Raw genomic sequence first — 26,067 nt, forward strand, 5'->3', positions numbered from 1 at the left:
TGGCAATACCTAGGAATACAAATGTGAAATGTATGTAAATAGACAAATAGCTCTACGTATTGATATTATGCAATTCATTGTGACAACTGACATAACAGTCCATGATGTTACATCTAAATCACATTTTGTGATTTTCTTCTGTGACGAAAGACATTTGACACAATTAGAGGACTCTGTCTTTAAATAGGAAATCCCAACATTCAATCAATTTTGTATCTGCAACCATTCTTATTTTATTTTTTATTGTTTAGAACAATCCATATTTATGGAATCTACAAGCAATTCAGAAATAAACTAAGGCCCAAACCTGTCATCATTATATTAACATTCAATATAGCAATTTAGTGGTGCGAGAATGGCCATCACTTCTGCTTTTCTGGGAGGGATGTGAGGATTAGCAGCAGCATGCTCAATCTCGTTTCTTGTTAAGTGCTCTTGTAGTTTCTTGAGGAAGCCAGACTCCAGATTAATCTCAAGTTCATTAGGAGACCTACACAACCTAAGAACCGGATGTTCTCCGAGGTGTTAAGATCAACCACCACATCCAACCCACCTGGGGGGGAGCTAATGCATGCTTGGAAATGCAGTCTTCTCCAGACAGTAGATCATCTTGCTGGAACTACAGAGCAATGTAAGACTAGTATTGGGCTTGCCCGGTCAGAGAAACGGCTGGGTGGGTGGAGAGAACGTCCTCCGGACGGGCTGCTGTGACAGGGAGTGGGGCGGCTGAATCAGGAGAGTTCTGGAGCATGTGTATGGATGCGCTGAACCAGGCGGCCGTGTGAACAAACAGAACCCTATGGAGGGGCTCGAGGGGGAGGGGGCGCTGGGAGCATTGGGGGAGAGTGCTACACCCCCCGGCATCTATCATTCAGTGCTGCCGTCCGTCACCCCACCTCACTGGAAGGATGCGTTTCAAGGGAATCATCTGGAACCGTTCCATATTCTCTTTTGTTTCCGTGTCCCAATCATAATAATGAATATTTAACTCACATCTAATAAGGTATATTTTTATATTCCCCCAACCCTCCTGTTGTGTTAACATGTTATTTTATACAAGGGTCTGTCTTGGAGACCAAGCGTTGACCACAGAGGGACTGTAAAGTGACTGCCATCCAGTTCTAGTTCTCCTTCTTTCCCTCCATGTTGCCGTAAGTAGAGCCTGTTTTGTTCACCTCGGATACACTGATCAGGCGGCGCACAGCTATGGAGGCTGTGGAAAGAAAGATATGTATCATTATGGAAGACAAACAAACCGCCAAATAACAAATAGTACAAATTACGTAAGTCTGGGTACAGTAGTTGATCACATAAAACATCCACGGAAAATCTATCTAAAATAGTTATTGTTATAGCCTAGGGTGTTTCCAGTTTACGTGATGTTGAAGCGTAGGTTTGCATCTGATCTACTGCTCTTTTAGCAAAAAATCGCAACCTATTGTCTCCACCAAATAAAGTAAACAGGGCAAGCCATAAATAACTGACACAGGTTTGGTGGTTTTAGCTTTGTACTCCAGCACATTGGGTTTGAAATCAATTAATAAGAGCTTTATCACCCCCCTCTTATTAATAAGAGATTTATTTTTCAATAAACTGTAAACCGTGGAGGGATCACAGTCTTTTTTTGGGTAGTCCCCTCCAATTTAGAGGAATAGGTCATATCGGTCAAAAATCCTTGGCATTTGAGGACTGCCTAAGGTCTGTAACCCATAGACATCACCAGATGGTGGGTATCTTCCCTGGTGATCTTCTGCCAGGCCTGTACTACAGCCATCTTCAGTTCCTGTGTGATTCAGGGTATTTTCCCTTTAGTCTTGTTTTCAGCTATTGAAATGTTTAATTGGATTCAGGTTGGGTGGATAGTCAACTCCTTGGTTGCTTGAGCAGTATGTTTTTGCCCATTTTCCTGCTGCAAGTTTAGGTGCCGTCCAATGTGTTGAGGCATTTTGCCGGATCTGAGCAGACTAGGTGTCTGTACACTTCATTCATTCTACTGGTGTATTTGGTACTTTTTGGCTATCTTGTTGTAAGGCATTTGCACCATGCAGTCCAGCACCTGTTGTTCAGCTGGGGATGACTTCCACAAATTGCAATTGCTGGCAGATCCATGCTTACTTCCAGGAGAGTAAGCATGGATAGAACAAACTCAAAACAACGTGCTGTGTTGTATAGAGCTATGGTTGAATGGAATTGTCTTCCAAGTCATATTGCTAAAATTCGAAATAATATGAGTTTTAAAAAACAAATAAAATAATTATTTATGATAACTTATATTGGTAGATAGAGTATATCGTATGTGTATGTAGATGTATATGTATGTATGCATATGTGAGTGTGTGTGTATGTATATGTGTATATTTGTATTTCATGAGAATCTGTTGTTTCAGTGTATGATTGTGCATTGTTTTTATTTTGTTGCGTTTGTATTCGTGTTATGTGTGGACTTTCATAGCGGCCTTCAATCTAATTTTCCTCTTGACAATACCTGATAGATTCTCTATGGGGTTCAATCAAGCACAGTAATACCATGGGCAGCAAACCAGTTACCAGTTGTTTTGGCCCTGTGGGCAGGTGCCAAGTTCTGCTGGAAAAGGTAATCAGCATCTCCATAAAGCTTGTCAGCAGATGGAAGTATGAAGTGCTCTGAAATCTCCTGGTAGACGGCTTCATTGGATTTTTGACCGATATGACCTATTCCTCTAAATTGGAGGGGACTACCCAGGAAGAGTAGCGGATGCATTTGTTGCATCAGCTAATGGGGATCCTAATAATAATAAAAAAAGTGTTCCTGACCAGTAGGAAAGTTCTTTGTTGCTTGTGTCTTCATTATGGTGAGCATTTTTTAGCTATTGCTGAGCTAACCATTGCTTTCTCCTTCTTGATGTACTAAACAGCTAATATTGGAATGCCGAATGTGGCTTATAAGTCAGAATAATTCTATTAGCATCAGGATCAAAAGTGTCACTTGAGTTGACACTTATTGGGTCCTTGTTTCATCAGACACATCCACCAAATGCAAATGCAAAGCCTATGACTAGACAATGACAGCTTTCTTGTGCATGCACTAATGATGCAAACAAACGCAGATGCCTAATAAGAGACAGCAGTGGAGCCAATTAAGGAAAATTATTGTTTTTCTAAATAGGGGACTTCGTACAAAACATGGACTGCACTGTATATATAAAAATAGAAAGCCTGTTGTCCAGGAACAGGGGCTCAAAAAAGTTTTTATGCTGTAGCTCTTTTTCCCTTGGTTAAATTAACTTCCAGAATGGTCTTGGTTACTGTTAAAAATGTATCCCTACAACTATTACCCAAATCATTTGTATCGCTAAAGCGTTATAGTTTGTGCAACATACATTTGAAAGGTAGTTCCAGATTGAGCTGACATATGCAGCATATGCTTTCTCTTGCTAATGTGGAAACACTGCTTTCATGTTGTAACGCTGAACTTGACAAAATAGATAAAAATTGCCCATAATCTATGTCCAGATGGCAAACAAAATAAGGCGCATGAAAAAAGCAGCAGTGAGGCACAATTGGGTGGGACTCGCACCAATGAAGCAGAAGATCAAGAAACCGACGATAAGGAGGGGGGAACCGCTCACGACCACCCCGCAGGCAAAGTTGAGGAGGGGGGTGAGAAGCAGGGTGGCCCAGAACAGGAAGTTAAGCAGCGTCCACAACCGACGAGGTGGCTTGATTGTGGGTCCGTGGAAACAGCCCTCCTTCTCATATTGCTCCTGCAGTTCGTCCTGCAGACCGAGAAGAGAACGTTAAGGCCAACGTTATATTAGCGGTGAGTCGTTATGTCTGGAAAGTCTATATAAATGGCAGAAGGAGAGACATCTGAATTTCAGGTACCTTCCACTGGTAGAGCTTGTGAAGCCAGGCTGCACACTCCTTCTCATCATCTGGGATTTCCTCCACAGAGTACCTCCTATAAAGGACAGGGACTGTCAGTACAGTACAACGCCACTAGAGGGCAGTGAGTCACTGTCCTACTGGTGATGCAACAAGCAGTGTGGAGATGTGCTGTGTATCAGTGCCATTAGGGCGCCTTTGCCAGCATTCCCTTTGAAGTAGTTGATTTCACCACGATTCAGTTGGACGTAAATACAACAGTTAATTTGGGAGGGATCGGCCAATTACAGTTGGAAGTCCCAACCAGCTAGGATAACTTTACCATAAGCATTAGGGCAATACCCTGAGAGGAACAGCAGCCACCTACTTGATATTCATATCCGCCTTGTACTTCTTTCCATTGACAATACCGAGCAACGTCGGGACCTGCTTGTCTCTAAAATTCAGTGTAACGTCATAAACAGCCGAAACTGAGAAAGGAGAGAGAGGGTGGGTGTTAGTGCTACGTCGATAATGTGAGTGCGTGTTTCTCGTGCACCTGCGTCTCACCTGTGCCCTTGAGGCAGCTTAGCGTCGTTGTGAAGCCTTTGGTTCGGGGCAGCAGGTGATGTTTGAGTTTAGGCAAGCCTTTGCTCTCGGCAACCTCCATACTAATCTTGTGCTTCTTCGGTGTGAAACGGGTGCCTTCGCAGTACAATAGGAACTGACAAAACAAAAATCGGGGGGGTGGTGGGGGTAGATAAGTCAACGAACACGTTGATTTGGAGCGCCAAACACTCACAGAAGCTCATGGTTTGGTTATCCCCAAGTCCCCAGGGGAAACTAGATGAAGTAGGAATGTAGACAACGGTCAGCTACACACACACTTTGACAGTTTTTATCATTCAATGCTTCCAATCCTTCGCTGTTTGGGATCTGTTTTAATCCGTTAAGTACGTAAACGAACATGACCTAAGCTGCAATTGCATATATCGACGTGCTGACTGTCAGAGGGACACAGGAAAACGTGTTTTCTGTCGTTGTCCTACTTACCCACATGAACTCAGGGTAATCCTTTAGCTGGTTTAGGCCTTTGAACACGGTGTCTCTGTCCTCCTCCCACTTCCTCTTACAGAAGACTATCTCCAGGAAGTACCAGGTCCAGCCAATCAGAGGCACCTTCAGCAGATCGTACTTAGCCAAGACCTTTGAACTCTAATGGCAAATAGGAAGACAACTATAGATTGTTTGCCCAATCTACCAAACAAGATAATTATTGATAGAAAATAAACAAAATAAAGGATAAATGTAGGATAAAGATAAAACAAACTCCTTCCCTTTCTTTATTGCTCTCTGGGACACAGGCACACACTCACCCCAAGCACGCCATAGCGTTCACACATGGTCCATCCGCAGAGGAAGTCAATTTCGTAGTTGTGATTGAGGATGATGATGGCGTGCTCCTTGCCAAACTTGTCCACCGTGGCCTGGTCGGTGAAGAGGGTGCATTCTGTTCCTGACCACCACTCCAGCAGCATGACCAGCTCTACAGGACAGAGGCGCCGGCAGAGTATTAACATGGCAACCAGACGGTCAAAGCAAAGTAGCCACAACTAGTTTCCATTTCAATACAGTTCAATACAAATAATTGTCTGCTTTCTGTAGTGACCTGAGAATATAACTGACCCAAACCTTTGTGAACACAGCTACACGGACCCAGCCAAATCAAGTCAGTGTCAACTTTGGTGCAATTAACCAATTACATTACAGCAAAAATCAACAAAATAAATATGTTCCACCTTAATTCTACTTAGATAACTAACATTAGAACCTGTACTGATCTATTTCATAAGTATGTTTACTAATCTGATATTATACATCCTACCACAATATCAAACTATGCAAAAACTACCCATTACTGCAAATATTATTAAAATATTTCCCCCAAAGTACACTACCATTCAAAAGTTTGGGGTCACTCAAATGTTTTTGTTTTCAAAAGAAAAGCACATTTCTTTGTCTATTAAAATAACATACAATTGATCGGAAATACAACGTCGACATTGTTAATGTTATAAATGACTATTGCAGCTGGAAACGGCAGATTTTTTATGGAATATCTACATAGGTGTACAGAGGCCCATTATCAGCAACCATCAGTCCTGTCCCAATGGAACATTGTGTTTGCTAATCCAAGTTCATCACTTGGCTAATTGATCATTAGAAAACCATTTTGTTAGCACAGCTGAAAACTGCGCTGATTAAAGAAGCAATAAAACTGGCCTTCTTTAGACTAGTTCAGTATCTGGAGCTTCAGCAATTGTGGGTTTGATTACAGGCTCAAAATAAACAGAAACAAAGAACTTTCAGTGTAAAACTCATCAGTTTATTCTTGTTCTGAGAAATTAAGTCTGTTCCATGTAGGAAGGCTATCATTCCATTTTGCAACAACATTGGTACCCAAAACTTTTGAATGGTAGTGTACTGTCAAGACAAGACAGAATGTGTTTGGCTGCATGGTGCTTTAAATACATTCCTCTAGAATTAACTTAAAAATTTAAAAATTACCCAAAAATATAACGTATAAGCATTTTATAAATGAGAATTTGAAATGAACATTAAGAAAATACAAAATAAAATTGTCTAAATGGGCAAACTAGGCTACTTAGTCTTTAGAATGATAGATGATTAACATGCATATTGGTCTTCTTTTTAAGATGCAAACTGAGTTTGTGAGAATCACCCTTGTGTCAAGCTTTAAATCTATTTGAGAATGATACCAAACAAGCTACGGCCTTCCCAAAGAAAATAAGTGCCCTTTATGTGTAGCCAATATGGTGGCTCCAATGTGTTACCAAATACTAACAGTGCATCCACACGTCCATCCCAAATATTCTCATGATAATTAACCATAGGATCTCTTCCCAGTATTAGCTGATAGTTCAAGGAGTGCCAACAGCTCTTTAGATCAGGAGGTGATTACCAGAAAGATGACCGGAACACTAATCGTTAGGGGTCTATTCTAATTAACAACAGCAATTGGAACAACATTTGAAGAATACGAAGGTACAGTTTTTGATTCATATTCGCAGCTGGAAGTTATCAGGCAAACAAAGCTAGGTGATGGGTGGCACACATGTGCACAGTGCCTCGGAATGCCGTTCATGTATCTGAATGGAAGGACGAGGCACACATTCACCCCCCCCCAACCCCCAGCAAAAGAAAAACAACACAAATACCCATCCCACCAGCTAATCTACAAACAGACTCATACCTAGCATGCCAACCGAGCCACACACCAAGAAAAGCAGCAAAGACTATGACAGACAAGACTCACGGCTCCACAGGGAGTACGAGAGGCGGGTGTTGATCTTCCTGTAGAGCTGCCTGTTTAAGGGCCACAGGACGCAGGTGCACAGCTGAATGAAGTTGATGATGAGGCCACTGACCACAAAGACGAAGCCTGCGAGCAGCTGCAGTATGAACAGGCTCTTGACATACGCTATCAGCCCCATGGCTAAGGCTGTCCGGGGAGGGGGAGGGGGAGGGGGGGGGCGGGGCTACCCACGCACTACAGCTGACCTGGGGGAGAACACAAACAATGTATTTCAATGGTTAATTCTGTGGAGAAAAAAAACACCAGAGGGTTGAAAGAGGAGTTTCCCCAGACCAAGTGACATATCACTTTCCATCTCTGTGTTTGCCAGGGAAGATACGCAAAGCTATCAGTAGCTAGCAGGAACACTGAGCCGACAAGAAACAATACCCTTTAAAACTGGTTTTAAAGCTCTGAGCCTCATTGGCTACGATGAGAACACAGTTTGACAAGATCGGACAGAATGTTAAGTGAAAACTCCTCGGTCTTATGAGGTAATAGTGCAACTTACCACAGTGGGTTCGGTTCCCTTTACAAGCCCCGTTTGCAAGGCCCGTCAGCCAATATCCAAGACCTGAGAGAAAGACAGGAAAAGTATTACAAACTATTCATAATCCGGTGTGGATTTCAGGAATCTCTAAACATATTAGGAATCTCTTTCTCAGTCTAGAAACTGACTTGCACTAAACGACTGCAAGCGTAGAACCTAATTTGAAAAAGAATAAGAAATGACCTTGAAAGAGACCATTTTTTGGAGTTCAGTGCACAGGCCTACCTATGTCAGTCAAAACCTTCTCCTACTTATTTGTAGAATGTTTTTAATACAGAAATTGAGGCAAAAACAACAGCTTGCATACAAAGAAAAGCAAATTCCCTTTCATCCCCATTCCATGGCATATAAACCCACTCACATTCTGCCATACACTCCACATACCCGCGCACACACATACCCTTTCACATACTTGGAATAAGGCCATCAGCTCGTTCACTCAGTCTCACAATCCTTTACACAGTTGCGCGCATGCACATGCACACAAGCGCACACAACAGGGGTAACCAACTCTTGCCTGATGACTCCCATTCAGCCGTTAAAGACAAACATTTTAGTCTTTTAGCAAGTGCTCTAATCCAGAGAAATGTACAATTAAACCAAGTTACAGAGTAAAATCTTATAAAGTATACAAAACAAGTCTCTAACAAATTACAAAATAAAAACCCAATGACATATTTTCAAATTATCGATTTACCCAAATTGTGTTTCAGCTTACAAAATCGCAGATTTCTGGGAAAAGATTGTTTCAGGAATCTAGAAATCGTCATAGAGTTACACAGATCAAAAATCCTTGCAGAAAAGAAACTAATGTCCAGAGGCATGCAGTAGTATCGTAGGAGAAAACTCTTATTTGATTAAATGAAAGAAAACTGAAAACGTGTCTGAAAACGTGTATGTTTGCACATTTGCACATTCATTCTTCCAAAACAGTACACTCATCATTCTAAACTAAAGTTCTAAAGTGAAAACAATCTAACCTAGACTTATTAAAGTTACTGGGCTGGGATAGCTAACAAAATTGTCAATGTCTTTGACCAATTAGCTTCAACCACCAAGTATTAAAAGAACGTTTGACTATGGATAGTCTATCTAGGGCAGGGGTGGGCAATATTTTTCACTGGGGGGCCACACTGAAAATGTCAGAGAGCATCGTGGGTCAGATTACTTTTTTAACCAACATGCCTATAAAACACAAAACATAGCTAACTCTGTTAACTTGCATATTATATTTATGCATATTTATTTTCCATGCTACAGCGTTTTCATAATTAACAATGTTTTTTTTCATTATTATTTTCTGTTAACAACTGTTATTATGGCAGGCAAAGGCCTGCCATAATTGAGTAATAACCTCTATTTTTAGGGTTATTACTCAACAGAAATCTTGCAACAAATATTTGCCTTAAAACTTAACTTTTAACTCAACAGAGTAAGCTACATTACATAAGGTATAGTGTATAACAGTTATATAGGTATAATAGTTATTAGGGCAGACATAAGTCTATGAAATCACTTCTGAAGATTTTCACTCAAAGCAAATGTTGGTATAATTGCCGTCATCTAACTTCATACAGTATATTTTTTGTACTACGTGCTTTTAATGACAGCGATTCCAGCAGCCCAGACCCAAGAAATCAACTTTTAGGGCTACTCACTCAATATGAACAGGAGAGCCTCGTATGGGCGTTGACAAGTGAGGTGAAGTCAGGAGTAATTTCTGTTGAAGCAGTGTGCGGTACTGTTGAAGCAGTGTGCGGTACTGTTGATGCAGTGTGCGGTACTGTTGATGCAGTGTGCGGTACTGTTGAAGCAGTGTGCGGTACTGTTGAAGCAGTGTGCGGTACTGCTGCAAGATATTCATCAGTGAGGCTGCATCTGCGCTTGGACTTGTATTGTAGCATCGGGTGACAGTTTTTGTATTTCGCTGCATGCTTGCTCTGGAAGTGCTTCTGCATATTGTACTCTTTAAAAATTGTGACGTTAGCTTAACATATTAAGCAAGTTGCTTTACCTGCGACATCTGCAAATAAATATTTTCCTTTGATTTGAAAATAAATAAATCATCATCATCATCTTCTTCCGCTTATCTGGGGCCGGGTCGCGGGGGCAGCAGTCTAAGCAGGGATGCCCAGACTTCCCTCTCCCCAGACACTTCCTCCAGCTCTTCCAGGGGGACACTGAGGCGTTCCCAGGCCAGCCGGGAGACATAGTCCGTCCAGCGTGTCCTAGGTCTTCCCCGGGGTCTCCTCCCGGTGGGACGGGACCGGAACACCTTCCCAGGAAGGCGTTCCGGAGGCATCCGAAACAGATGCCCAAGCCACCTCAGCTGACCCCTCTCTATGTGGAGGAGCAGCGGCTCTACTCTGAGCTCCTCCCGGGTGACCGAGCTTCTCACCCTAAGTGATTGCCCAGCCACCCTGCGTAGAAAGCTCATTTCGGCCGCCTGTATCCGGGATCTTGTCCTTTCGGTCATGACCCAAAGCTCATGACCATAGGTGAGAGTAGGAACGTAGATTGACCGGTAAATCGAGAGCTTCGCCTTGCGGCTCAGCTCTTTCTTCACCACGACAGACCAATACATCGACCGCATTACTGCAGAAGCTGCACCGATCCGTCTGTCAATCTCCCGTTCCATCCTTCCCTCACTTGTGAACAGGACCCCTAGATACTTAAACTCCTCCACTTGAGGCAGGCACTCTCCACCAACCTGAAGTGGGCAAGCCACCCTTTTCCGACTGAGGACCATAGCCTCGGATTTGGAGGTACTGATTTTCATCCCCACCGCTTCACACTCGGCTGCAAACCGTCCAAGTGCATGCTGAAGGTCCTGGCTTGAAGGGGCCAACACGACAACATCATCCGCAAAGAGCAGAGACGAAATAAATAAATATGTAACAGTAAATAAAGTAACGTAATCTGCAGACATCGTCAGGTATTTTTTATTTTGTATTATTTTAAAAGTTTTGGATGTATTGCGGGCCAGATAGAATGACTCAACGGGCCGGATCCGGCCTGGGGGCCTTATCTTGCCCAGGTCTGATCTAGGGGGTAGTAAGGAATACTAAGGAATGTACATGTTAAAAAGTAATGGCCTAATGAATACTAGGAAATTAGTATAGTAGGCGAAGTAACCAATCACAGCCCTTCCCCAGTGGATCCTGCAAATCGTCCTGAATGCAACATCCATCTTCACATTCACTATGGTGGTAGCTTACAAATAGGCTAACCCTTTGAAAGTAGCACGTTTCTACATCATACTTCCAGATCCTATCCCATAATCTCCTTACTAGCTGCAATATTATATAATATTTTTCACAAAAAGTAGTTTATTCAGATGTGCCCTCTTTGCAAACTCTAGACTACATACACACAGACACAGTAGACCTACACCACAGCCTCCCACACATTACTGCATTGACCTCCATTACGGACTAAGTAGTACAGTATCCATTATGCTAGACAAACATTTCCCCTGCTGTCCAATCTCAAAAATGAAATACTTTCCAGACCTAAAAAACTGACTACACTTCCAACGCACTGCAAAGCACACACACACAGATTGTGTCAAATCACATACAAAGAACAGAAAAGGAACCAGGCAAGCCTAGTTCAGTCGGCTGGCGATTAGAAGTGATGAATGTTGTTGCCCTCACTGGATTTGAACCTGGCTCTCCCGCATGATAGGCTGAGTCTTTAACAATTATGCTACAGAGTTAGACGTGTGCTGCGTGTCGGTATATCGTCTCGACATTAGATACTTTTTTCACACATTAACATCATGCCAAGTTTGAATATTTCGCTAGACACCATTAATCATGGTGTTAAACAGACTAACGTTTCTTAAGTTTACCTCCACCACAAAAAGCATCTATGAACTGTATAGCTTTCGCCACTGGCCGAACAGCTTTTTACCCAGTAATAGGCTTACTAGTATTTACTAACGTACTACTTGGAATAGTCATAAGAATTGAGCAATTGCTAGCAAGACAGAAGATTAACTTTACATTGCCAAAGCTATTTCATTTCATAGCACAACAACGTTCATTTCTTTCATTTGTGAATGACATTGATACAATAACTATCAATATAGGTAACAATAACTTACTTTTTCGTCAGGTGAAAAGATGAGAGAATCATAGAAGCCCCAACTCTTTTACCCACCATGGGGTCGTGATCTAGCCAATATTACCTCAAAAAGCATGCATGGATGCGTACTTCGAAAATCCACCAGAAACAGTTTTATTTCAGGTTTACTATAACGTAGCTACTGAAGGTTGTAACTAGCAAAGTTTTGTCTCCCCAGAACAAATCCTAATGCATAATTTGTGACTGTGACAAGGCTCGAACTCAGGTCCTCTCAAATGTGAGAAGACAGCGTCTCTAACCACTATGCTATTTAACAATGGGTAGTCAGTCACTCAATAAGAGACATTCACTCTTCTTGGCCGGCTCTGCTTACGTGGTCCGGCAAAAAGGCAAATCAACTACACAACTGTTTTGACAACAGCTCCCACAGAGGGTCCACCCACTGAGTGGGAACCTTGGTGACCTTGTAGCCTCAAAGGAACAAGTTTTGTTCATCATGATAATACTAGAAAAACAACTTAGCTAATATAATAAAATAGCTAATAGGTGATTGTTTATGGCCACATTCAGATTTTTCTTTTTTTTACTTTGTCAAGTAACTATGTGTGGTTAAGGCTGTTCAAAACTATTTTTTATATTTATTTTCTATGTGTTCCTTTGTCCAACTGCTAAATGCCCATTAATAGAAACGGTTATCACAGCTAATGTATAGACATTGGAGGTTGTAAAATGTATTTTAGAACCAATTCCAGCTCTAATGCATTGAATTTGTTGCAATTAACATGTACATATAGTGGGGTAGGTAGCTTTACCAGAACTATACATTCATTTTTACCTCAACATATTGTGAAATACAGAAGATTGATATGTAGGCTAATTTTGTCAGGTGCAATGAGGGCATTTCTGATCATTCCCCCCATAATGTCTTTCCCATAATTTTTAACATAATGGAAAATAATTTAGTTTTGTTTCAAAACCTCTAGGTTTCTTCCTAAAATTCGACCTTCTTAGGAAGTTTTTCCTAGCCACTGAAATTCAACACTACTGTTGTTTGCTCCTTGGGGTTTAAGGCTGGGTGTCTCTGTAAAGCACTTTGTGACAACTGCTGTTGTAAAAAGGGCTTTATAAATACATTTGATTGAAAGTGTTGTTAGATCAGCAATGAGAAAAATCTAGTATTTACCTGCACTGCCCCTTAAAAATGGGACAAATGACGATGACAACAACAACCCAACTAGTTGTAGGATTTTTAAGGGTAGTAAAAAAGCCCTGGGTGGTAAAAAGACAAATCAAGGATTAACAGTATGGTGTAGGACCTATTGACTGGGCCATTAACAATGGCTCATTCCTGCAGACAGACTGAAGAGAGATAGAAAACATTTTTAGAGGCTCAATATTCAAGCCTACTTGCACAAGGTCCGTTGGCATTCCATACTGACTCCTCAGGCATAGGCTATCAAATTCAAGTTTGTCCCACTATGAAAGCGGCTTGACACACCTTAAACTGCCCTAGCCAAACGTCAATATCAACTAGCCAGCGTCATAAACTCTGCAAAATGTGTCCAGCATCTGCATGCAAATATTTGTATGCATGCTTATTTAAAGCAGGTGATCCCCATTCAAATTACCAGTAGGGGTCTCTATTCCACTATAGTAACCATACTCATTCAGCCAGTACATATACATCCCAGGCATTTAGACTTAGTGAATATTTGATGCCAGTAACTGACTTGGTACAGAATTCAGACATGTCAATATCCAGAATACAAAACATAAACATTAAAATACATATCATCCCATTCACACCAATAACTAAGGCCACTAACCTTGTCCTCGGATAGAAAGCACACTGTACTGTCAAAGTGTTGAAGATTTGGCCAGTCAGGAAACAGTGTGAGAATTACAAATAGTAGGTAAAAAGGAAATGCGAACTCTGTCCTGCTGAGCAAACCAGCATTGCTCACCTTGTGAAAACTTTAGAGTTTTGCCTAAGAGACTAGTGACATCTCACATGGTGTCCTTTTTCAGAGCAGGAAGACTTGTCCCAACACAGAGAGAGAAGGAGATTAAAAGAACAAGAGAAAAAGACAAAGAAGGGGCGGAGGCACAGAGTGAGAGAGAGCGAAAGAGAACGAGCACGAGAGAAGCTCCCCCAGCCTGCCTGGTGGAGCAAGTGTCTGTCTGTCTGTCTGTCTCTGTGTGTGTGTGTCTATGTGTGGGAGGGGGAGTGACTTCAATCACCTGATCCCCTCAGACGAATGGCTGACAGTCAATACAGGCCCAATGAACCAAGTGACACACAAACACACAGAGGTTAATAAAGTTCAGACACATTTTATCTCAAGTAATAGGGGGAGGGAAGACTGCCTTTCTTTCCTCACACACATGCTGGTTTTACTATTAAAATGAGGACCGGCAATTTCCTATCACAAAAAAACTCTCTAACCCAAACTCAACCTAACCATAACTCCTAACCAAATACAAAGTTGGAGAAAGTTACAGGGGACTGGCCAAATGTCCTCACTTTGCATGATTTTTCTTGTTTTACTATTATCATTAAGATAGTAAAGCAGGAACGCACACACATACAAAACCCCATATTAACTACACAAGGGAATTAAAACATTTTAGGGTCCAGATATGTGAAAAACTATGAAGAGAGTAAGACTGACCAAGATCACTGAGCAGTGCCTCACCAGCTGCTCTGCTCTTGACTTACCGGCTTGCAATCTGAATGCCACCTCCTGTCAGTCTGAGAGACACACAGTGTTATTAACTAAATGAAGTAAAAGGACATAATTCATACACTGAATATACCCTGCTCGAATACAATTGCTCAGAATGTCATTTTTAAATGACCTCTTGCTTTCTATTGGTATAGTGCATATGGGATGCCTTTCTATCAGTTATGAACCCAAATGATGTGCCAGTATATTATTACGTGCCTTATTCTGATAATAAACTAGAAAATTAAATAAAAAACAAAAACTTTAATATCTGTGGGCGGTATACAGTCTTGTATACAGAGGCCGCAGAGTTTGCGGCCTATTAGCAATTCAGGACTCAAACTTCCCTGTTTTTTAATTCATTAGGCTCTGATTAAGGTCCAGATAATAACTCAATAATGAAAATGTAATCTTTGATATCACAATACTGCATAATTCAATTTTTAAACATCTGAAAAGACAACTAGAGGGCAATAAGTGCATACCCATTAGCAACTCACCTACTAGAATTGAGACATGGCTAGGTAACATGGTTCGCATGAGAGCTACTAGTGAGTTTGCCTTGGCAGATATTGGAAATGTTTCTACAGACAAAGAAATAGCCAGCAAGAGGGTTCCTACCACTTCTGTAATATGGAACTGATTCAGGTTTTTTTTTAAATATGATGAAGAGCAGAAACACTGGCAATACCACCAACATTTATTCTCATCTGAAATATCTTCATCCAGTTGAGTATACTGACTGCATGATTTGGCACGCAGCTGAACACGCCGACCCTTCAAACAACTATAACAGTATATAAGAAAGAAAAACTTGTGTTGTTGTACAGTATATTTTAAGATAACTGGAAGGGTTGAATGTCCTATTCGTCAGACACACACCCTTAGCTCAGATGAAGGACTTCGCCTGGGGTGCCACACCTTTGGTCAAAGAGCAACAGTTAATAACTTATTTTCTGATCACTTTGTTGTCCCGTGGACCAATTTCTACCTTCTTCCACATTTTCATTAAGGGCCGATAAATATCAGCGAATCATTACATCCCTAATAAAAATGGTTTTCATGTGTTTTCTTAGAGTCAGGGCAAAAAAAAACTAAATATGGGTAGAAAACACTAAATAATTTAAGTATCCCCTTCAACATGTTGTTACATTTCCTGAGTTTGGAAATGTCCCAGATGTTGTTTATACATTTTATGGAAAAGGACTGACAACCCCTAGGCTAGTCCACATAGCAGGTTAAAAATACATTTTGCTAAGTTGCCATGAGTATCTACCAGGTTACAGCCATTTAGAACGCCACCAGGTATGCAAGCATAAACACAATGCCTTATGGGACAAGAGATGTGGCAGAGATTAGCAATAGCCACTCTGAGCTAAACTGATTAACATGGAAAAACTGTGGCCTCCGATAGCCTTCTGAAGGCCAAAAAAGGCAAAAACCTGGCCAAGATGTTCAGCAACAGAAGGTCCACAGTCACAACCCTACCACAATGCAGCCCCTTGCAAAACTCAAGCGATTCAGAGCTAACAACAAAATAACCCCAGTTTGAACTCTTCCAAAAACATCAGGAACATTGTGTACAAGATGGCTCACATTGTAGTTTGTGGTTACACCAAAACCTCAAGCTGTTGGAATCAACAAAAGAGCTCACTTCGCAACCAGACCCAGTCATGGCTGTAAAGTTGTCCTAAGTTCTGATATGGTCCATGACCGCTCACTCAGCAGGACTTACCAGTAGGTATAATAGGCGATCGCCAAAACCACCAAGGCCCCGCACAGCCCTGTAAAGAGCATTACGGCACCCTGGTTCAGCATCTTCACCCACCTTCTTGATTACCTTGACCCAAAGAAAAGAAAATGTATCACAGGGAAAAAGAGACAAAATTCTTTGGAGCGATTCAAAAGGAAGGGGGGGAGGGTCAGCGTCCACTGGTCCTTAGACTTATGCTAATGTTAATCCCCATTGAAGACGAGCAAGATTATGATGATGAAAGCATGAACGTTAAGATGAGGAGGAGGGAGTGTGACGCAGGCGGCTTCACAGGCAAAACAGGAAACTGCCTCCAAGAAAGGTGAACAACTCATGTGAGAAAATTATAAAAGAACCAGGTCGACAACGGATTCCCAGCAGATCGATGAGAGCAAGAAAAGGGAAACACTGGTTTAAAAGTACAAAAACACAACATAGAAGTAGCGTCTCCCTTGTACAGAATGCAGAAGGCGAGATGTAGGCTAAAAAAGCTCTAATCCGCTCGAGAACAGATAAGCACTGATTAGTGCTCTTGGAGCAGCACCCTGAATAAGTCACCTCTCATTTCAATCCATCTGAATAAGTGGGTTGGGTGGAGAAGGTCAGTTGCTGTGATCTGTCCATGATAAAAGGCCTGAGTCATGGTTCTTCATTAGGCTCTGAAACAAGAAAGGACTTCCTCGCAACCCGGGTTCTTATCCTGGTTGTGGAATGATATCTGTGCCTGGGAGTCCCACAATGCAAAGGATGGCCAGTTGGTTGCATTGTTGCGCTCTACCTGGTAGTCACAGTGCCTTGAAAAACTATTCAGACTACTGACCAATTCTCTCATATTACTAAATTACAAACGGTACAACATTTTGTTCTGTTTGATATTATATTTTAAATCAATTATTGTAAGGCAACATTGGTTTTATGTAAAAGAAAATAAATATTTTGCTTGCATACTCAACCCCCATCATTTATATTTAGCAAAACCCACACATTCAATGCAATAACAGCTCTTGTAGTAAGTACCTATGTACAATCTTTGCACAGCATCTGAGAAATGTTGTCCTATTCTTCTTGGCAGATTTGCTATAGGTTGTACAGGTTGGTTGGATGATGAATGCATCAGGCAACACATTCTAAATGGGACTGAGATCAGGTCTTTGTCCAGCCTGCTCTGACATGCACACATTGGTTCTTTTCCAAATGCAATGTTGCTTTTGAATTACTGCCTTGCTGACAGATACATCTTCTTTCAAGATTCAGTTTTTTGACAATATTTCTCGGTATTTTGCGGAACCTTTCTTCCTTAAATGTTTTAGATGCTCAGTCCGTTCTGATGGGCAACTAAAAGAAGCATCCCCATAGCACGGAGCTGCCACCACCATATTTGAAAGACGGGATGGTGTATCTTGACGCCTGTGCATCACACACACTCCAAGTTGGGGATGTGGTACAAGCTCCTCTAAGAAAGTTACTAGTTGAACATGTAGTGTGAAAAGAAGCCCCGATCTTTGACTCTCCCAAGCCTGCTGGGCATTTCTGCGATAAGACAAAGTTGCAACTACAAATGTGATCAAGAAATTGGGACAAAAGTGGGTAAAATGCAATAAAAAAAACGTGTCACACTTTAGTAAAATAGCAACATAAGCATTAGAGAACAACAAGAATAAAAAAAAAAAGAGGAAATTGCACTGTAATACTGCTATTTGTAATATTTTTTATCACAGCATCTTAAAATGGCTCAATTTCCTGACCTCTAAGTTGCAGCCTGATTTTACTGCTACATAACTCTCATCACTTAAAAGTGAATACACCTAAGAGTGAATGGTATTCAAGACTATACACTCTTGTCAACTGGAAGCTCATGCGGAAAAGCATGCTCACAAGAGAGAAAGATCAAATAGACAAAAGAATAACAGAAAAAATTTAATGGTAAATAGCTTGAGTTCATCTCATGTGTAGCTATACACACACACACACACACACACACACACACAGGTATTTCTATAGTTGCGAGGACCTTGACACAGGACCTAGGAAGTGAGGGCCACCCTTTCTGGTGATGCTAGCAGCAGGAAAAATATATATTTGAACAGTAGGGGGCTCCAACAGCTTAGATATCAATCTCAACAAACTCAAAGGGGAAAAAAAATCCTTCAATGAACTTTGTATGTGAGGACTAGGCAGAAAGTAGATCACATGACCAATTTTTTTCCCCCTCCCTTATTTGGTAGTTGAGACCTTTTGGACTGTGGCCTTCTGACCAGAATCAGATTACACATTATGTTTTTATGACTTTCCTACTTTCTTGTTCATTGCAATAAATTAATTTATTATGTTAATTTTAACCCTCTCCTCCCTATTTTTAGTGTGATTACTATTAAATGTGAGCAAAAGTAAATAGAAGAAGAATATTGAAAAGATTAAACCTATTTTACATATTTTATCCCCATCTTCCCTCCAGGTGACCTTCCAATGAGTAATGTAGGATTAAAGAGGTGAAAAAGCCTAAAATAAAATCAAAGCAAAATTGTACACCTCTGTTGGGCTGCACTTGAAGCCAAACCTAAATGTGAAGAAGCATTGAGTGATATCAGTGAAGGGATTCAGGCTCATTTTCAATGCAAAAGTACATTTGATTGTATTAATTAAACTTCTAACAATAGAAGTAGGCCTCATTTGACCTATAGGTATGTGAATAGTTTAAATAGAAATGCAGTACCTTTAATAATCTGATATTCATGATATGCCTACAGTGAATGAGAAAGGCAACCATTCATTTATTTGTGTCCTAATGAAGTTGCTCTGTTAAAGTTTCTTTCTGATTTTTATAGTAAAACATGGGGCTTATACGGTTCAATCAGTGGCTATAGTGGGTGGATTCATGACTAACAAGCAATACTTCCAGCTACTGATGTTTTTTTAATTTAGAATGACAGCATGAAAATATGAAGTCCACTTAAGGATGTAGTAGTACAGTTCAGAACGTATTGTTAATCACGAAAACAACTACTTAGTACGACAAACTTAAACAGAATAATTTAATGAATCTAAAAGTAGATTAATGGAAAAATGATGATATAAAAGGCCAAAATGTCCAGTGGGAAATATGCCAAATACAAAAATTGATTGATAGCATATTACATTACCTAATATTGTGTAACCTATTTCATATGTTGCCAAGAAAACGGCAAGTTTACTGGAAGAAATTAGTTCATTCTGTTGACTTATTTAAATTTTAAAAATGTGTTGGATCATAGCGTTTAATTGCTGTTTCAACGTAGGCTAGTATATGGCTAGGCCTATTTAAAACATACGCCCGGTAGCTGTTCTATATGGCCAGAATTCGGGAATATTGGCCGTCCAAAAATAGTAAATTGTTAAAACTAGCTATAAAGAACGGAAAATCAGTGTCATTTCTGATCACTCTTCAGCAAATATTATTCTTGCAGAATGTAATAAAATCTAATTTTATATCTGGAGATTATCTCAAACCATCCAGGCATAGCACTAAAGACCTGTCTGAGGGCTCTGGTGCTGTTGTCTTGTGAGGCCTTTTTAAACAACACTACTTAACCATGGACTGACCTTGGTTAGTTCCCCTCAAGCTTAGTCTGTGTCCACACAATATTTTCTTGGCAAGTTCTGGGGCTAGCCCTTGAATGATACAAGTGAGTTACACTTTGAAGTCACAGACAGAATAGCCATAACATGATGTAAGTAATTATGGATAAACATACTGCATGTATTCATTTTATCAGCTTATCATTTCAGAAAACATTAATTAATATAATTTAAATGTATTCTATTACAAACATTAAAAAATACATAACTCAATAAATAAAATGGAGTAATGTACTACAGCTTGCAGTGTGAGCAGTGAACTCAGGTTGCATATTAGAAGTGCTGAAGTAGATCTGACTGTCAGTTGAAATTGATATAAAACTGCTCAAAAAAAATGAAGGGAACACTTAAATCGGAGGCTCAATTAAGGAAATATATATTAAAGATCACAATCTTTACTGTACGTTGTGTATAATTTGTTGAGAACAAAATGACATGGTCAACGGAAACCAAAATCACCAACCAATTGAGGGCTGGATTTTAACTCGCATCAAACATCAAAGTAAACAATTGAACTTGCTTCTTGGCAGCGTCAGATGCACTGATAGGTTATGTCCCAGAGGTTCTCAAGTTATTTCCGATGATGGGTCTGAGGATTTTATCCCGTTACCTAACAGAAGTCAGGGTACTGTTGGCTAGCACATGGAGGTCTGTGCGACCTTCCAAGGATATGCCTCCCCAGACCATCACTGACCCACCGCCAAACCGGTCATGCTGGATGATGTTGCAGGCAGCATAACGCTCACCACAACATATCCAGACTCTTTCACGTCTGTCACATGTGCTCAGTGAGAATCTGCTCTCATCTTACAATTTGGTCAGAAACATGCACACCAGTAGATCGCTGGAGGTCATTTTGTAGGGCTCTGGCAGTGCTCCTCCTGTTCCTCCTTGCACAAAGGAGCACATATCGGTCCTGCTGCTTGGTTAATTCCCTTCTACGGCCCTGTCCAGCTCTCCTTGTCTAACGGCCAGTCTCCTGGTATCTCCTCCATGCTCGAGACTGTACCGGGAGACACAGCAAACCTTCTTGCAACGGCAAGTATGGATGTGCCATCCTGGAGGAGCTGGACTACCTGTGCAATCGGAATGAGCTGCAGGTGCTGCCTCTTGCTACCAGTAGTGACAAGAACACTAGCAAAACGCAAAACTTGAGAAGAATCAGTCAGGAAGGATGAGGAGAGCAATTGTCTGTGGCCACCACCTGCAAAACCATTCTATTTCTATTTCCATTCTATTCACTTTCATTTGCACCAAAACAGGTGACATCGATTCACAATCACTTATGCTTCCTAACTCGACAGATTGATATCCCTGAAGTTTAATTGACTTGGTGTTATACTGTGATGACTACTTTTCCCTTCATTTTTTTTAGCAGTGTATTTTATTACATGGGACTGCACAACAAGGCAACCACTAATCACTGCTAGCCTGCCCTCCCCCCAAAGACTCTTTACCTATTGTCACACCCCACCCTTAACTGACATACCCTGGATTCAGAGATACCACCATTACCAGTGTGAATCTCAGTTAATAGGAATTTGTATAATAAAGTTGCAAATTGATAAGTTAAACATTTTCACATTTGTATTGAACGTGATTTGCCAAAGCTAGTTTTAGCCCCAAACTAAGGATAGCATAGCCACAAGCATTTGTTAACCATTCCCCCCCTTCACAGCATGTCCATCTACCAATTGACTAAAGTCAGTACCAACCAGTTTGAATGTGGAGATATGTCCAAACCCAGAATTTCCTAAGAAAATGAAATTACTATTGAAGTAACAAATTAATGTGTGGACACAGACTATGCTGGAGTGGGACTTTCCTTAAGAGTATTCTGACCAACATTAGGCCCATGTATGCTAAGAGAACTTCCTGTCTGTTGTTGATCATATGTTAACACATGGACAGTTTAATTGGTTAGCACAGACGTTAGCTAAGAGCTAGCTTGATGTGCGCTGGAGGGGGGTGGTTACATGGCAAAAAAATGCTTGTGTGGCGAACACTAATTAAGACAGCTCTGTGCTATCCAAACATTAGAGTGGGGGAGAAATGTGATGTTAAGGACTTTGACCATGGAATAACTTTTGATGTTATGAGTATCTCAGAAACTCTTGGTATTGTCATGCATGGTAGTTTTTCCATTATATGGAGAAGGATGCAAAAACCTAAAAATCATCCAGTATGTGTAGCAGTTTTGTGACTGAAAAAATTTGTTGTTATTTAGAGAGGTCCGAGAAGAGCCAAATGTGTTAACGCTGACAGGATACTGACAGGTCCTCTAGCTTCTCAAATATGGAACTTGAGTGTCCTTAGTCAAGTACACTGACAAATTGGAGAACAAATTCAATAATATATTCTAAATTGCTGAGTTAAAAAAGTATATACACATTTGAGAAGCAGGAGTACTATGCCCATTTAATTGATTTATGACAATATTCTAAAACATGAATTTGTGAATTGAACTGTAAGAGATAAAGATGAGTGAAACAGATAGAATCCATTAGTTGATAAACCTAAGGTGCAGGTCTGACAAAAGTTAACTCCACCAAAACAGCATTTTTACCAACAGCAAAGTTCCCAGCACCTGGGGGGAGGGGGAGATCGTATAAAATGTATAATTTTCCAACTGACACTCCTCTGCAGCGCAGCTAATATGCAGCCTTAGTTCTCTTAAACTGAGTGCTGTAATATTTTACTAAATCTATTTATTTATTTAAAAATATTTGAGTCATTTCAAAAGTGCTAAGCTGGCAAAATAATGAATTAATTTGACGAGAAAATGTTGTTGTATCCATATTTAATTAGTATAATGCAAATATTATTTTATGTATATAGATTCAGTTATTTAGCTTCATCATTAGCCAACATAACGGGTGTACCGTCCGGTACAGGACGTTCGGTTCCGTACGCGTTGTAATCCGAATGAATATAATCTAGTTTTAACCAAGCACGTTACTTTTTTGTTTGCGGAACTAAATTCTAAACTCAGTTTCCCCCGGACGGATCTTGGAGCCGTAACATAGCAACTAAAGTAAACTAGCAAATGCGATGCCGCCTCGTAAATAAATACAGCGAACGCAAACAAGCCAACCCTTTATGTCCCGTCCTTTGTTTTAATTATAGCCAATTAGCCACTGTTCATAACTTCATAATACATTAAAATAAATCGAATTTGTCTTTTTCTATTTTACCGAAATCGTACCTAACCGTGACCTTTGCGTACGATTACTGTACACCCCTAGCTAACACAAGCGGTAATTCTCAAATCGCATACTACAAGTATGTAATTCGCGAACAATGAAGTACGTACTGTTTAGTATATAGTAAGCTATGACAGTATTGGGACCGATTGGGACATAATACTTCGTCATAAAATTGCGTCTCAACATAAGATCATTTTGTCACGCATATCACGCCAAGTTTGAATATTTAGCTAGACCATTAAGCATTGTGTAACTGATTAACGTTTCTTATTAAGTTTACTTCAACCACAAATAGCATCAATGAACTGTATGCCTTTTGCCACCGGCCGTTTTATAGCTAATTAGTCAATAAAAGGCCTACTATTTTCTTAAATCATGAGAATTGAGAAATTGCTAGCGAGACTGAAGACGAACTTCACACTGCCAAAGCAATTTCATGGCACAACAACGTTCTTTTTTATTTTATTCGTGAATTCAATTGATGGAATAACTATCAATATTGGTTAACTATCAATATTGGATAACGGACTTAAAACCACACCTGTTACTGCGCAGGTGTTGTGGTCTAGCGTAATATAGTATGCGATTTGAGATTATCAGTGCTACAGCTGAAACCCTCCACACATTAATCACGTGTGAATTCTAGGCTCAAATACTGTCCAATCAGAAAATTCCTTCCAGTGACTAGGAAACACTCCATTGTAATACCGGGCCCGTACTACAGGGGAGCCATAGAGCACTTCAAAAAAAAAACACCGTTGTTGAGTCCCCCCTATTGACATGAGGACTTTTGATGATACTTGTACAGCATAATGCCTATGACCATAGGATGTCATGAGTTTGAAGCAATTTTATTGTGAGGACCAGCAAAAAGGTCCTCACAGTGAAAAATGTCCTCACAGTAAAGGTTGGCTGTAAAGGTATGGTCCTCAAAAGTATAGAAATACAAGCGCGCGCGCACACACGCACACACGCACACGCACACGCACACACGCACACGCACACGCACACACACACACACACACACACACACACACACACACACACACACACACACACACACACACACACACACACACACACACACACACACACACACACACACACACACACACACACACACACACACATACTGGTTTATATGGTTTAGAAGGACATTTTTCAAAAATAGGTGCTTTGGTGGTTTAAGGGGACTATTGATTCTGATGGTCCTAAAGACTAAAGAGAAACATCAAACAACTGTTTTGATTGTAGTAACAACAATCTCACTTCAAATTTTCATTAAAAAAAATTGTTTATGTTAAAGTGACAACCTGACATTTCACAGGCTTATGGGGACGGGGCGGGACAAGCAGAAATATGGTTTAATGGGACCTCCCTGGTTTGGCTGGACATTGCCTTACACACAAACACAGACATGTCAGGACCCTGAACAAAGAGGACACTATGGGTTTAGCTGGACGTTGGTTTACACACACACAGACGTGACAGGACCCTGAACAAAGAGGACACTATGGGTTTAGCTGGACGTTGGTTCACACAAACACAGACGTGACAGGACCCTGAACAAAGAGGACACTATGGGTTTAGCTGGACGTTGTTTCACACAAACACAGACGTGACAGGACCCTGAACAAAGAGGACACTATGGATTTAGGTGGACGTTGGTTCACACAAACACAGATGTGACAGGACCCTGAACAAAGAGGACACTATGGGTTTAGCTGGACGTTGGTTCACACAAACACAGACGTGACAGGACCCTGAACAAAGAGGACACTATGGGTTTAGCGGGACGTTGGTTCACACACACACACACACGACAGGACCCTGAACAAAGAGGACACTATGGGTTTAGCGGGACGTTGGTTCACACACACACACACACACGACAGGACCCTGAACAAAGAGGACACTATGGGTTTAGCTGGACGTTGTTTCACACAAACACAGACGTGACAGGACCCTGAACAAAGAGGACACTATGGGTTTAGCGGGACGTTGGTTCACACACACACACACACGACAGGACCCTGAACAAAGAGGACACTATGGGTTTAGCTAGACATTGGTTCACACACACACACAGACAGACGTTACAGGACCCTGAACAAAGAGGACACTATGGGTTTAGCGGGACGTTGGTTCACACACACACACACGACAGGACCCTGAACAAAGAGGACACTATGGGTTTAGCTGGACGTTGGTTCACACACACACACACACACACACACATACATGACAGGACCCTAAACAAAGAGGACACTATGGGTTTAGCTGGACGTTGGTTCACACACAGACATGACTGGACCCTGAACAAAGAGGACACTATGGGTTTAGCTAGACGTTGTCTCACACACACAGAGACATGACAGGACCCTGAACAAAGAGGACACTATGGGTTTAGCTTGGACGTTGTTTCAAACACACACACACATACATGACAGGACCCTGAACAAAGAGGACACTATGGGTTTAGCTGGACGTTGGTTCACACACAGATGTGACTGGACCCTGAACAAAGAGGACACTATGGGTTTAGCTGGACGTTGGTTCACACACACACACACACACACACAGACATGACAGGACCCTGAACAAAGAGGACACTATGGGTTTAGCTGGACGTTGGTTCACACACACACACACACACACACACACATACATGACAGGACCCTGAACAAAGAGGACACTATGGGTTTAGCTGGACGTTGGTTCACACACACACACACACACACACATACATGACAGGACCCTGAACAAAGAGGACACTATGGGTTTAGCTGGACGTTGGTTCACACACACACACACACACATACATGACAGGACCCTGAACAAAGAGGACACTATGGGTTTAGCTGGACGTTGGTTCACACACAGATGTGACTGGACCCTGAACAAAGAGG

The 26,067-nt window shown here is 41.1% G+C and overlaps 1 protein-coding gene across 4 annotated transcripts in view; it reads right to left on the bottom strand.

Annotated features, from left to right (window-relative positions):
- Positions 1-225: 225 nt before the first annotated feature.
- The window catches only part of agpat3 (1-acylglycerol-3-phosphate O-acyltransferase 3), a 33,262-nt gene continuing 7,420 nt past the window's right edge, over positions 226-26,067 (bottom strand). Inside the window, exons 1-10 of one of the 4 annotated variants that reach the window (XM_029116788.2) lie at positions 16,320-16,819; positions 7,731-7,793; positions 7,181-7,425; positions 5,220-5,389; positions 4,897-5,058; positions 4,414-4,567; positions 4,232-4,334; positions 3,865-3,940; positions 3,557-3,755; positions 226-1,213 (exon numbers count right to left, since the gene is read on the bottom strand). In XM_029116788.2, coding sequence (XP_028972621.1) covers positions 1,122-1,213; positions 3,557-3,755; positions 3,865-3,940; positions 4,232-4,334; positions 4,414-4,567; positions 4,897-5,058; positions 5,220-5,389; positions 7,181-7,358 — 1,134 coding nt within the window. In that variant the 5' untranslated portion in view covers positions 7,359-7,425; positions 7,731-7,793; positions 16,320-16,819 and the 3' untranslated portion in view covers positions 226-1,121. Of the gene's footprint in view, positions 1,214-3,556; positions 3,756-3,864; positions 3,941-4,231; positions 4,335-4,413; positions 4,568-4,896; positions 5,059-5,219; positions 5,390-7,180; positions 7,426-7,730; positions 7,794-13,684; positions 14,028-16,319; positions 16,820-26,067 lie in introns of those variants that run through there. The other 3 variants (XM_029116787.2, XM_010886018.4, XM_029116786.2) reach the window with 3 other exon arrangements.

This window comes from Esox lucius, chromosome 22, assembly GCF_011004845.1.
Source record: "Esox lucius isolate fEsoLuc1 chromosome 22, fEsoLuc1.pri, whole genome shotgun sequence".
NCBI classification, from domain to species: Eukaryota; Metazoa; Chordata; class Actinopteri; order Esociformes; family Esocidae; genus Esox; species Esox lucius.